At 42.4% G+C, this 12,961-nt stretch overlaps 1 protein-coding gene across 1 annotated transcript; it reads right to left on the bottom strand.

Moving 5' to 3' along the window:
• Positions 1-9,719: 9,719 nt before the first annotated feature.
• LOC133406512 (carboxypeptidase N subunit 2) lies at positions 9,720-11,996 on the bottom strand. Its single transcript, XM_061684174.1, has 2 exons — positions 10,425-11,996; positions 9,720-9,980 (listed from the first exon to the last, which is right to left on the bottom strand). The coding sequence occupies exons 1-2, from the start codon at positions 11,994-11,996 to the stop codon at positions 9,720-9,722; spliced, it is 1,833 nt and encodes a 610-aa protein (XP_061540158.1).
• Between the last annotated feature and the right edge of the window lie 965 nt (positions 11,997-12,961).

The raw sequence follows: 12,961 nt of genomic DNA, 5'->3' as shown, positions 1-12,961 counted from the left end.
TTGGTGGTGATGATCTAAATAACAAGGTGTGTCAAGAAAGCAGTGTAAGTGCTAAAAACACATGCGCAATGTTCCAAGAGTAAAGCCTTCGAAAGAAGCTCATTATCGACATGTTGACAAATGCTTCTCATTTCAACATGAGGAAAATGTGGCTTAGCTATGTCATGTCCATGTGAATTAGTTGTACATAATGATGCCCAGGCTCCATTTAATTACCTGCGACACTTGAAGAGTCACAAAGGGCGTGATTCATGATAATCATGATAAATGCCTGATGATTAGGCATGCCACTTGCAAATAAGCATATTGGCAATATGGTTTGTGTATTCATGACACACCACCACATCATTCAATTCATTTAGATGGCAGGTGGCAGTGCCCATTAGTGTAATAGATTTTCTGAGACAAATCTGTGAACATCGGCGAACACAAATAGTACAGGGTGAAAATGATGAATGAATGTAAGAGTCCAAAATAGACAGGGATGGCACATTTGGTGAGGCCATTAATAGGCAAACGTAGACTGCATGTCTGTCTGACAAAGCCTGTGATTAAAAATTAAGATTTCAATTTTGTCATGTCTCATCTCCTGGCCAAAATGGGACCCGATGTTTAAAAATGATCCGACATGGCCTTTTCAGAAAGATTGTGCATTTTGTGAAGCATTGTCATGTGACAATGGAAAAATGAGTTCTAACTGCGTCCACGTTCTCATTAAACACATTGTTCATATGTTCATTATTCAGAGTTATTTCCATGCAACTAGTGTCTTCAGCAACAGGTCAGGCGGCGTATCAGTAAACATTCCCTACTGACTAGAAATTGCAATCTGTCGATGGGTACTTACCATAATGGGTACGTGTGTGTTTGTGTGTGTGTGTGTGTGTGCGTGGGTGGGTGGGTGGGTGGGTGCGTGTGTTTCGTGGTGCTGAGGAACAATGCCAGTTTCAGCTTGCATTCACCTGGTGGCACCCCTTCAAACTCTTCTGTTATAACTTTTTGTTCTTGTTTTTTCCTGTAATTGTAACAAAGAAATCATGGTTCAGCATGTACCTTGGTTTTAAGGATCTGGTCACGTTTGGTACAGTAATGCCCCCTTTCCATTGTACCGGTTCTTCCCCCAACCAGCCTGGTCCCGCGCTGTGTGGTCGCTTTTCCAATACACTTGTTCGAGGCTGGGCAGTGACCATGGCACCGTTCCCCAGAACCTCCTCCGACCTGGTTTTAAAACGCAGGCCAAGGAGGGCTGTGACGTCACTGGCATATGAGTGGCTGGCAGATGTCGGCATTTCTTTAGGCACAGTGACTTGTCACTTTCACAATCATGGCGTCTAAAGGCTGTCGCACACCAAGCGCCGCCGCTGAACCCGACTGAACTGTCGCGCAGGGTGCGTGGTTTGGCGACAGTTTTCATGAGTGGCCGATCAGTCTGACACTGGTTTTGCTGCGATAATCGAGCAAAACCAGTATGCAGAAACAGTTTTTGTATTATCATACGATATAATGGTATATGATAATATCATTTGTATTATTTCAAACCCTCACCCAATGAGAATCGATAATGCATCAGATCGATAAGCAGTATTGATAATGGAATCGGAACCGCTGAATTCTTATCAATTCCCCATTCCCGACTCATAATGTACCCCACACAAGATAATTGGGCAGGATAATGTTTTCGAGACGTTGAATAATCAGAGCTTTCTTGACTTTGATTGGAAAGACTGAAAATGCTCAAATTCGGCCCAATTATCCTTATGTGTACCCCACTTAAGGAAATCACCCACCAAAGGTTTCATTTTAAGAGTGAATGTTTATGTGATCTCACTTGCTGTGTATTTGATGGACAGCCAGGCCTGACCTCATTTTACCCGTGAGATGTCCTGAACACATAGCTCAAGTGTATCTGAAAGCTGAGTTGGCGATAGGTTGACAGATAGTTTGAATGATTTAGTGCCACGAGGACCTTTCAATGTAGTATCAGTGTCTGCAGGGATCCAATTCCACGTCAGACTTTGATTAAAGCGTCTTGGTTAACAATGATGTATAAAACAGCATGGATTAATCTCTCCAGACATGTTTTTGTTTTTCCAAGACTGAACATCATGAGCCTGTGCACCAAAACTAAAGCACCATAATTGAACCTCTATTATGCTGTTTCACTACAGCTAGTCAAAGGGGAATCTTCCAATTTTGGAAATGTTTGATCTGATACTAAACTAAGAGAGGAATTCATCAAAATGACACTCAGAACATTCGTAACCTCTCAAGCTTCTGCTCCTCACTGCTCTAATTAAAACTGTCTGAATGTGATGTCATCTCATACATTCTCACTGCAATTTCATCTGTTTTACACGTACAACAAAGTACATTTTCAGTGACAATACATTCGATGCTGTCTGACTGACTTTGACTGTGATTTAGCAAAGAATGGCATGCATATCCATTTCTTTCGATGGCGAATAGCTAAGAACTTTCCAAAACATCATGGGATTTGCTTTACTGTACTGCATAGTATCATTTTGTAGCGATTATGTATGAAATAAGACTTGTAATTAACTTAGGATAAAGTAATATACCGGGAGCGACGTTTGCGTTACTTCCGGGTTATCGTAAATTTGATTTGATTGTTAAAATCAAACTAATGTCTCGAAAAGGGCAGCACGTCAAATTTTCAAGTTTAACTTTAGGCAAAATGACGACAAACCTTTTTAAATCAGTCTCATGATCTCTGCACTCTACGACATTTTGAGTTCTAGGTTACAGAGGTTTACTCAAATTCAGAACACACACAAAAGACGACCACCAGTGGAATTTTATGGTATATTTAATGAAACACACAACTACAAACTACAACAAGCAAATAACACTAAGGGTAAACGAAAAAAAGAAAATAAGTCGTACGGAAATGGAAAAGAGGACATCGTGTGTGGTCGCTGGGCTCAAATTAATGAGCGTGTGAGCATTTAATGCGTTGAGTCGGAGCGAGAGAAGGCAAAGTTGGGATTTCGTATGAAGCTAGTAATTTGGCATAATGTGGCATGTGGCACAGTTTCATGCTCTTCATAAGTGCGTTTGTTTGTGCATGTGTGTGTGTGTGTGTGGGGGGGGGGGGGGGGGTTACAGAATTGTGGATTCTGTATTTGCAATATGATAGTGGTGTTATTAAGAGGTGGATTTGGTTGGGAAAGGCCCCACTGAAGGTCCAGCGCCACTGAGTCATATTATCGATCAGTTGTCTACGCTTCTGCTGATTCAAGACACGTATCTGATGAATAAGCATGTTTAATGTCATAATAATCATATTCTAAAATACTTCCTAGGTGTCTTAATATGTCTGTGACATGCTTTATTTCCTGTCCTGTTAGCATGTTAGTGTTTGAGCTAATCTCCTTAAAAATGTGCCAGATACATCATCTAAAGCAGTTCGGAATCAATATTTATCTATAAACCGGACAAAATCTAAAACTCAAAAATAAAATACAAATAAAATCCTGTTCCAATATATCTGTGCACTGGTGCATGAAGCAAAGTCCATAAAGACATGGATGAGAGAATCTGATATGATAAACTTGATTGGCCTGCACAATCCCGACCTCAACCCTATGGAACACTTTTGGATGAAAAGGATGTTTCCTGAAGTCCATAATCATCTGTACAGTCTCGAGCGTGTTTAGCTCCATGTTGTGATGGCTGCACCAGGACACCAGGCAGCTTCACTTCCTGTCAAACTCATTGCTGTCGTTGATGAGGCAGATGGCTGTTGTGTTGTCTGAAAACTTCAGGGGTTTGTCAGCTGGATGCTTTGATGTGCAGTCGTTTGTGTAAAAGGAGAAGACGACACGTCCTTGTGGGGCCCTGGTGTTAACGGTGCGTGTGGATGAGGTGGTTCCCCCTAGCCTCGCCTGCTGTGTCCTGCCTGTCAGGAAGTTGTAAATCTACTGGCAGATGGCAGGAGAAATGCTGAGCTGGAGAAGCTTGGCGGAGAGGAGTTCAGGGATGACGATGTCAAATGCAGAGCTGAAGCCCACAAACAGGATCCTCAAGTAAGTCACTGTGCCATCAAGGTGTTCCGGGATGAAGTGCTTCCCCATGGAAGAAGCATTAGAAGCAAATGATACACTGCGGTTCTTAGCTTTAACCTGCATGACAAAAACTGATTACAATTGGCTCATATAAAAGGTGAGTTATCATTATGTTTTCCCTGCTGTGTAAAGCTGAATTCCTGTCTGTGGCACAGAGATGGTGTGTGCGATCATCTCTCAGTGGTGCTTTGCTGTCGCTGGTGACAGCCAATAACCCCTTTACGACCTCTCTCCAAACAACAGCACAGCGACATAATTAGTTAGGCTTACAGTACAGTGGTGCGCATGGTGTACATTTTTCTTCTCTCTGTGCAATCCCATTCTTCTTCCACAGGCATTTTAAGAATGAATGGGACTTTCATATAAAATTGATCAAGCATTCTCATGCTACATGTCCATAATCTGAATCAGAATCATCTTTATTTGCCAAGTATGTCAAAAAAACAAATGGAATTTGTTAGTTGGAGCCGCTCTAGTACGACAACAGACAACAGGCAACTGTCAATTGACATAGAATACTTTTTGAGACACAGACATAAAAAACACAGTCACTGAGCAATAAAAGTTTACCAGGTATGTGGTAATGCCGGTACTTTTTTTTTGGGGGGGGGGGACAATTGTGCAAAAAGATACAGAGTCCTACAAGATACAGAGAACCGCAGAAGCACTCTGCCTGCGCCCCGAAACTATACTTTTGTGTGTGCGGGGCAGTTTATGGATAAAAGATCCGTCACGAAGGAATTGCGGCGCAAGTTGCTGAGTACGTTGCAACCAACACCAGCCAAACGCTGCGGCCACCAGCAATCTTGAATTCCTTTTTTTCCCCCTTCCTTTTTTTTTTTTTTTTTTTCAAATCCACCTGTCGGCACCCTTACCCATTCATCGGGAAGAGCTACCCTCCTGCCTAAATTCTGTTCTACGCAACATGAGTACAGCGTGCTGTTTCCTAGGTACAAACTGGTGCATAATTGAGCTTACTAAACAGTCACAGAGGTTTTCAGCTCTCGCATTGTCACCGCACATTCTCATTCCACCCTCATATCACGAGTTCAGTCATTCACCCTGCATTTTGTTATTGATCTATGTTTGCTTGTAATCTTTGTAGTTCAGTCCCTCTCCATCGTTCCCCTGTAGTTTCCCGCCTTAGATTTAATAAAATTTTCTCTAAAATTCCACTCTCTGCGTGTGCTTTGTGTGTTTGAGTGCAACAATAAACCGTTGTAATCTAGAACTCTTATTTCATCCACATAGCAAACCTTCCAGAATAAAGAGCTTGATTAGAGGTTTTCGTCACTTTTCCTTAAGTTTATGAATATAAAAAGAGGCGTCGTACCCCTTTACGAGTCAAATATAGTTTGATTGTAACGTTAAACATAAATTGAACTAAACCGTATTCTTTTCCAAAACTAATTACGTTTTTATCCAAAACTGATAGTATTTGTCACACTGACACTTATTCAATTTAGTGCACATTGTGCTGCTGATTCTGGTATGTCCATCTTGGCCATCTAGTTTCCTAGTTACCCTGCACAAGATAATTAATTACTCTTTAGTTATGCAAGTAAGGCAGTTGAGAACAGATGCTCATTTGCAATGCCAACCTGGCAGTAGACAGCAGTGTAAAATAAAAGCAAATACAAATACATATACAACTACTGTAGTTATAACACACTACATTATACCATAGCACATGGTGAATTTAAACAACAATTTGAACAATTTAATGTTCAAAGCAGCATAACAGGGCAGCATATGGATGGCTGGAATATGAATCAAACTTTGTTGTAACATTGGTGAAATGGATTATGATCATGTTGTAATGTGGCAGGTTTCAAACTTGTTTTTCCCATTAGCATCAACCCTAATGAGGTGTTTTTGTAGATATTTTCAAACATTCATCAAAACCCAATGAACAGAAACAACATCTGGCACCGACTGTCAACTTTGTCACTGATTTTGTGTACGAAGCCGCACCCCCCCCCCCCCCCCCCCCCCCATTCCCCCCCAATTAGATTTTCCAGCGTTTAGTCTTGACAGTCAGTCAATTTAAGCCACCTTTAGCTGACTTCCGAGAGTTCATACCATTGATTTGGGGAAAGCCTCGTAATCCTGTCAAGGTTCGTACCTCGGGGGTCACTTGGAATCAGGAAATACGCGGCTTCATCTTTTCTTCCTTTGGAACAGGAGTTGAGTGACAAGTATGAATCACATGGAGTCAATGTCAAGGTTTGTCACTCGGGACAACGTTTCATCAACATGTCAACATCGATCACGGTGGACTCGCTGTAATGTACAACTGCAAACAAAAAGCTTACACATATGTAACATCATTTATTCAGTTTTACAAGCAGGCTTTTGTTCTACACTATGTCCTCCAATCATCAGTTTCACTTCAATGTTTGGGAGCGTGGCAAATGTTACAGGCCATTTGCTCTGCAAATCGGTTTGAGATGTTGTTCGACCCAACTGCGCGCCATTCTGCAGATTCGTGATTCACACATTTATCATTTTTTATTGACTGCTGAAGTTACAGTGTGTACACTAATGTTTTTATACATGGACATAGAGTTTTAGAGGAGACAGCTGCATCAAGCCGCGATCTTCAGCTCCCATTGAAGCGGTTCGCAGCCGTGTGCGAAATGGCTGGGGTGAAAATCAGCACCTCCAAATCTGAGGCCATGGTCTGGAGTGCCCTCTCCGGGTCAGGGAAGAGATTCTGCACCAAGTGGAGGAGTTCAAGTATCTTGGGGTCTTGTTTACGAATGAGGGAAGAATGGAGCGGGAGATCGACAGGCGGATCAGTGCAGCGTCTGCAGTGATGTATCAGTCTGTCGTGGAGAAGAAGGAGCTGACCCAAAATGCAAACCCACACAACAAAGTGTCTGTGCTGCCCATTAAAACAAGTCAGTCTTTGTCAAATTTGTCTTCAGAAAACTATATTTTCTATTTGTACCCCTTTTTTCATAATTTCTTATTTAGTTAAAATTAGTAATATTCTAACCTCCAAAATTGGGATTTGATTCCATTTTGGGTCTTACCAGGTCTCTCACTTAGGTAGGACTGCCCCTGACCAAATTGGGGCCCGAAGCGAAATTTTATTTGGAGGCCCACTCCCACCCCATCTCGCTCAATCCTGATTTTGGGTGGGTCGTGGACTGGTAGTAAAAACATAGCATAATTCAGGCTATTAAAACTACGGATGAGCGAGTGCCGACACTAGATATCAGTATTGGGCCAATATAGCCTTATTTAAGGAATCAGGTATTCGTAAAGGCTGCCAATACCAGCCACCAATACTTAATAAGGAAGTGCTCCTTGCCAGTCATTGGCACTACACTGCAGTGGTCTGACACATTGGTGAATTATCATGTGCATCAGAAAGAAAGAAAAGGTCTTTGTCTGTCAGTGCCGGCAGGTGCAAAATGCGTTCCTCTGATTGGTCAGATTTTGAGTGCTGTCATCACATTAATCATTGGCTCTCTTGCCCTCATGCTAATTTGGAGCTCTTGAGCCACGTGGATTGCAGAGCACCTCATGGAAGCACATATGAGCATCCATTTTGTGTATACTCAAATGTGTCCCCACGCACAAAATGTGTGGAAAAATGTAAAAAAATGGGACTTGATGTCATGTGGGTTTGGCAGGATTTGGGGCTGTTTTTGTTTGTTTGTTTGTTTGTTTGTTTGTTTGTTTTTGTGCCAGCCATGTACTTGAAAAACTGGCCAAGCACAAATTGTCTGAAAATTGAACCTCCTCAAAAGCGCTGGAGCCCATCCCAGCTGACTTCGGGCGAAAGGCGGACTACACCCTGAACTGGTCGCCAGTCAGTCGCAGGGCACATATATAGACACGGACAACCATTCGCACTCACATTCACACCGTCACTGAGTGGGAACTGATCCCATGCTGCCCACACCAAAATCAGGCGAGTGCACCACTACACCATCAGTGACCTTGTCACCAGATGTAACCTTATAAAATATTGTGCACATGAAAAGGAAGAACTTGGCTGGAAGAAGATACTCACATAATTTATTCAAACAACAGCAATTTTATGTGCAGAAACATAAGCAGTAGATGGGTATGTGTTTGATAATATATTCTGCTCAATTTCTGTATGGGTGCAAAGTAAAACTGTCGTGGGTCTCTGGCTCCCCTTGCTGTAAGAAGCCAAGTGGTGCACTTCAGACGATTGTAGAGAGTTTCCTCGACTTCAGAAACCTCATGAAAACAATCAGGCATGTGCTCATTTTGAGAAACAAACAAACAAAAAAAAGCATTACACATACAAATTATAATTCTTCTTGCTCTATAATTCGAGGGCGGCACGGTGGACGACTGGTAAGAGCGTCAGCCTCACAGTTCTGAGGAGTGGGGTTCAATCCCCGGCCCGCCTGTGTGGAGTTTGCGTGTTCTCCCCGTGCCTGCGTGGGTTTTCTCCGGGGACTCCGGTTTCTTCCCACATCCCAAAATCATGCATTGATCAGAGACTCTAAATTGCCCGTAGGTGTGACTGTGAGTGCGAATGGTTGTTTGTTTGTATGTGCCCTGCGATTGGCTGGCAACCAGTGCAGGGTGTACCCCGCCTCCTGCCCGATCACAGCTGGGATAGGCTGCAGCACGCCCTGCGACCCTAGTGAGGAGAAGCGGCTCAGAAAATGGATGGATGGATGGATTGCCACACGAGAAATATTTGAGGAGAATAAAATACAGTTTCCTGCGATATGCACAATCTGAATTTAAGAAAAATACTGTTGATTACCTAAACGAGGGAACCAATTGGTCGAATTAATTGAAATGTCTCATCTTTCTCTCTGTGTTCACAATTGCTATTTAACCAAACAAAAATGTATTTTCTCCTATGACTTGATTATTCGATAGAATTGTCAGTAAGATACTCAATTACCAATTGCAGCATTACTGGATGCAAATTTTCATGAGTGACAGGTCTTTTTAATGTAACTTCAGAAATAAAGTCAGAAAAAGTACTTCATTGTCATTGTTTTCATCAACTGAAAACAATGACTATCGATCGGTATTGAAGCTCCAAAATTTTGTATCAGCGCTCGTGTTTTCTTATAAAGGGTCAATGCACTTGTTTTATCAAATTAGTTTTGATATGGATTTATATATATATATATATATATATATATATATATATATATATCCTCGCTAGGGTCACAGGCGTTCTGAAGCCTATCCCAGCTGACTCTGGGCGAGAGACTCTGTATACCCTGAACTGGTCGCCAGCCAATCGTAGGGCACATATAAACAAACAACCATTTACACTAACATTCACACCTATGGGTAATTTAGAGTCTTCAATTAACCTACCATGCATGTTTTTGGGATGTGGGAGGAAACCGGAGTACCCGGAGAAAACCCACACAGGCAGAGGGAGAACATGCAAACACCACACAGGCAAGGCCGGATTTGAACCTGGGTCCTCAGAACTTTGAGGCAGATGTGCTAACTGGTCATCCACTGTGCCTTTTATTATTATTATTATTATTATTATTATTATTATTATTCTTTCAGAAAATGGAAACCCAAGTATAAGAGTAAGGTTATTAAAATCTCTATTGAAATCTCGGTTATAAATCTAGCTATCTATCGGAGCAACTAAGGAATTTGTTATTCTTTTTCTACGCTCTCCTGCACAGGCCTTAGGATCACTTCTTTCCTGTAGGAGAAGCGGGTGAGTTTGACCTCTTGCTGCATCCTCTTCCTGCACTGCAGCAGGGTGTAAAGAGACACGGTGAACTTAGCCAGCACAAAAGTGCAGGAGACCTCCACCAGCAGCAGAGCGATGTAAATGAGTGCCTGGGATTTGCACTGCTGAGCTGTATTTGTGTCCTTGTATGATAACAAACCAGGTGACTTCTCTAGGGGTGGCTGCATAGGACAAGTTAAAATGACCGGGGTTGTTGGTTCAGAAATGGGCGTTGTCCTTTGAGCAGTGGTCGGTTGGGTTGTCAGCCGGGTGGTCTGTGGTTTTGTGGTCATTGGTGATTGTGTAGTTGTAATTCGAATTGTTCTAGTGGTGCTGGGTAAAGTGGTCGTGACTGTGGTTGCTCCCGGTGTAGTAGCGGGTACAGTTGTTGTTAAAATGGTTGTGGATGAAGCTGTTGGTATTGTGGTTATTTGTGGAGTCGGTGACATAGTGATGGTTGGTGACGTTGCAGTTAGAATTGTTGCGGGTGCGGTTGCTGCCAGTGTGAAAGTAAGTGTAGCTGTTGTTAAAATGGTTGTGGGTATCGTTGCGGTTGTTTGTGGAGTCAGCATCACAGTGCTAACTGGTGAGGTTGTGATTAAAATGGTTGTCTGTGTGGTTGTTACTTTTGCTCTTGTTGTGACCACTGGTGTAGTCTCTGTTGTCGTTTGCTGCATCGTTGCTATAATGTCAGTCGTCGTTTCTTCAGATGCAATTGTGGTAGAAGCTGTTGTAGCTGAAGGTATAGTAGATGTAGGAGTGGTTGGCCAAGTAGTGGTTGACGTTGTTGTGAAGGTGGTGGTTAGTTCTAGGGTTGTGAGAGCCGTCGTAGGCAACACGGTGGTTGTGAACACAACGGTAGGGCAGATGAATTGCTCCTCTCCCAACGACTTGATCTCTTGTTCTTTAAGATCTTCTGGATACGAACAGACAACTGGGTTCTGAACAATCATAGGGTTTTCCTTTATCCAGCGATGGAGATGTAGAAGGTTACAGTCACAATTCCAGGGGTTGTCATTTAGATAAACGTGCGTGAGATGTGTTGCAGGTTCAAAAATATTCCGAGGGAGTGTTTGAAGGTTGTTGCCGGACATGTCCAGGGTTCTCAGCGATTGAAGCTTTTCAAACACATCTGAACCCAAGGAGTCTATCTTGTTGTTTCGGAGATTCAAAACGGTGAGTCTGTGCAGTCCTTCAAAGTAGTCAGCTGACATAGTTGCAAAGTGATTGTTGGATAGATCCAGCTTGGTCAGTCTACTCAAAGGACTGAATATCGCTTTTGGAAGCTCGCTCAGTTCGTTTTCACTGAAACCTAAATCTATCATATTGGTCTTTTCATCAAAAAGCACAGGTGGAAGGCTTAATAGTTTGTTCTTGTTCAAGGTCACTGTTTTGAGATTATGGAAGCCAACAAAGAATTCTCCTGGTAAATATGTCAAGAGATTGTCGTCCAAGACAATCTTTGTGAGTTTGTCTTTATAAGGAAACTGATTAGCAGATAACTCTGTTAATTTGTTGCTTTGCAAATAAATTTCTTTTAAATTTGGTAAATTATGAAAAATGTCCTCTGGAATGGAAGTCAGTTGATTTTCATAAAGCCGAAGCATAGCCAGTTTGTTTAATTTAGAGAACCAGGCGGTTGTCACAGCAGTGAGACGGTTTTTAGCCAGATGGAGTTTCGTGAGGTTCTCGAGGCCATCAAAAGTCCCATCTTCAATGGATGCAATCTCATTTCCATATAACTGGAGCTCGGTTACTTTTTTAAGACCGTCAAACAAACCTCGTTCCAGATTACGGATCCTGTTCGATTTTAGAATAATTTTCTCCAGATTACTGAGGCCTGTAAAGACTCCTATAGGTACGGACGTCAGCGGCGTGCTGGAGATCTCAACATGCTTCATGTTGACCAGACCTTCAAAAGCTCCTGGCTCAATAACGGAGGTGTCTGTGTTTATGAACTCCACATGTTCAAGTTGTGGGTTTTCCACAAAGGCTGCTTTGGGTATTGTTTTTATGTGGCTGTCCAAAAAGAAGACTTTGGTCACGCCTGGCCACAGACTAGGAGGGATTTCTGTCATTGCATTAAAGACAGTTTTTTCTGAAGGACAGTTGGTCTGCTTTTCACATGTTTGGTTTACAGTCAAGAAGCAGTCCAACAGTGAAAACAAGAAAAAAAGAATGACGCGCTGTCTCTGCATGCCTGTTTACTAGAACAAATGCCAAAGGAGAATGCCTACCTGATTGTTTCCTGTGGCGAAATGCAACAGAGAGTTGTTACATCAGGGAGGAGATGCAAACAAATAGAGAGGTTTTGTCAATATCAACGTTGCCAGCGACCCTACAGGGTGTGGCCCAACACCTCCCTGTGAGATGAGATAAGGGCAGAGATGAATTTTTTTTTTCTTCGACCAATTGCAGCACAGGGCTGCAATGTGGCTCCAAAGTTACAAACTGTATGTTCTTTTGTGAATTTTTGCATAATTTAAACACTTGTTGAGAAGAATGACAATGTTGTCACTTGATTTTCAAACAATTTATTTGCCATTGTTTCATCTGTTTTAAAGCAGATTTTACAATTAAGCAATAATTACATTTTATTTAGAATCTTTTCTAGTTTACTGTATAATATTAATCTCAATGACAACATTTTCATTTAGTGTCAACTCAGTGATAACTGGATACTGCACTGTACGGCAGTATGGTGAATAGTGGTTAGCAATTATGACTCACAGTTCTGACATTCAGGGTTCCAATCTCACTCCCGGCCTTCCTGTGTGGAGTTTGCATGTTCTCCCTGTGCTTGTGTGGGTTTTGTCCAGGTACTTCGGCTTCCTACCACATTCCAAAAACATGCATGTTAGGGACTCTGAATTGTCCATAGGTGTAAATATGAATGTAATTGGTGGCCGGTGGCCGTCTGGTTAGAGCGTCTGCCTCACAGTTCTGAGGAACGGGGTTCAATCCCCGGCCCCGCCTGTGTGGAGTTTGTATGTTTTCCCCGTGCCTGAGTGGGTTTTCTCCGGGTACGCCGGTTTCCTCCCACATCCCAAAAACATGCATGCTAGGTTAATTGAAGACTCTAAATTACCCGTAGGTGCGAATGTGAGTGCGAATGGTTGTTTGTTTATGTGTGCCCTGCGATTGGATTGCAACCAGTTCAGAG

The sequence above is a fragment of the Phycodurus eques genome, chromosome 8 (assembly GCF_024500275.1).
Source record: "Phycodurus eques isolate BA_2022a chromosome 8, UOR_Pequ_1.1, whole genome shotgun sequence".
NCBI classification, from domain to species: domain Eukaryota; kingdom Metazoa; phylum Chordata; class Actinopteri; order Syngnathiformes; family Syngnathidae; genus Phycodurus; species Phycodurus eques.
Note: the sequence above shows the minus strand (reverse complement) of the source record. Positions and strands in the feature narration are given on the sequence as shown.

Coding starts and splice junctions, on each gene's coding strand:
- LOC133406512 (XM_061684174.1), bottom strand. CDS start 11,996: ATGCAGAGACAGCGCGTCATTCTTTTTTTCTTGTTTTCACTGTTGGAC. Junction 9,981..10,424: donor TGGTCACAACAAGAGCAAAA/GTAACAACCACA, acceptor TGTCCTATGCAG/CCACCCCTAGAGAAGTCACC.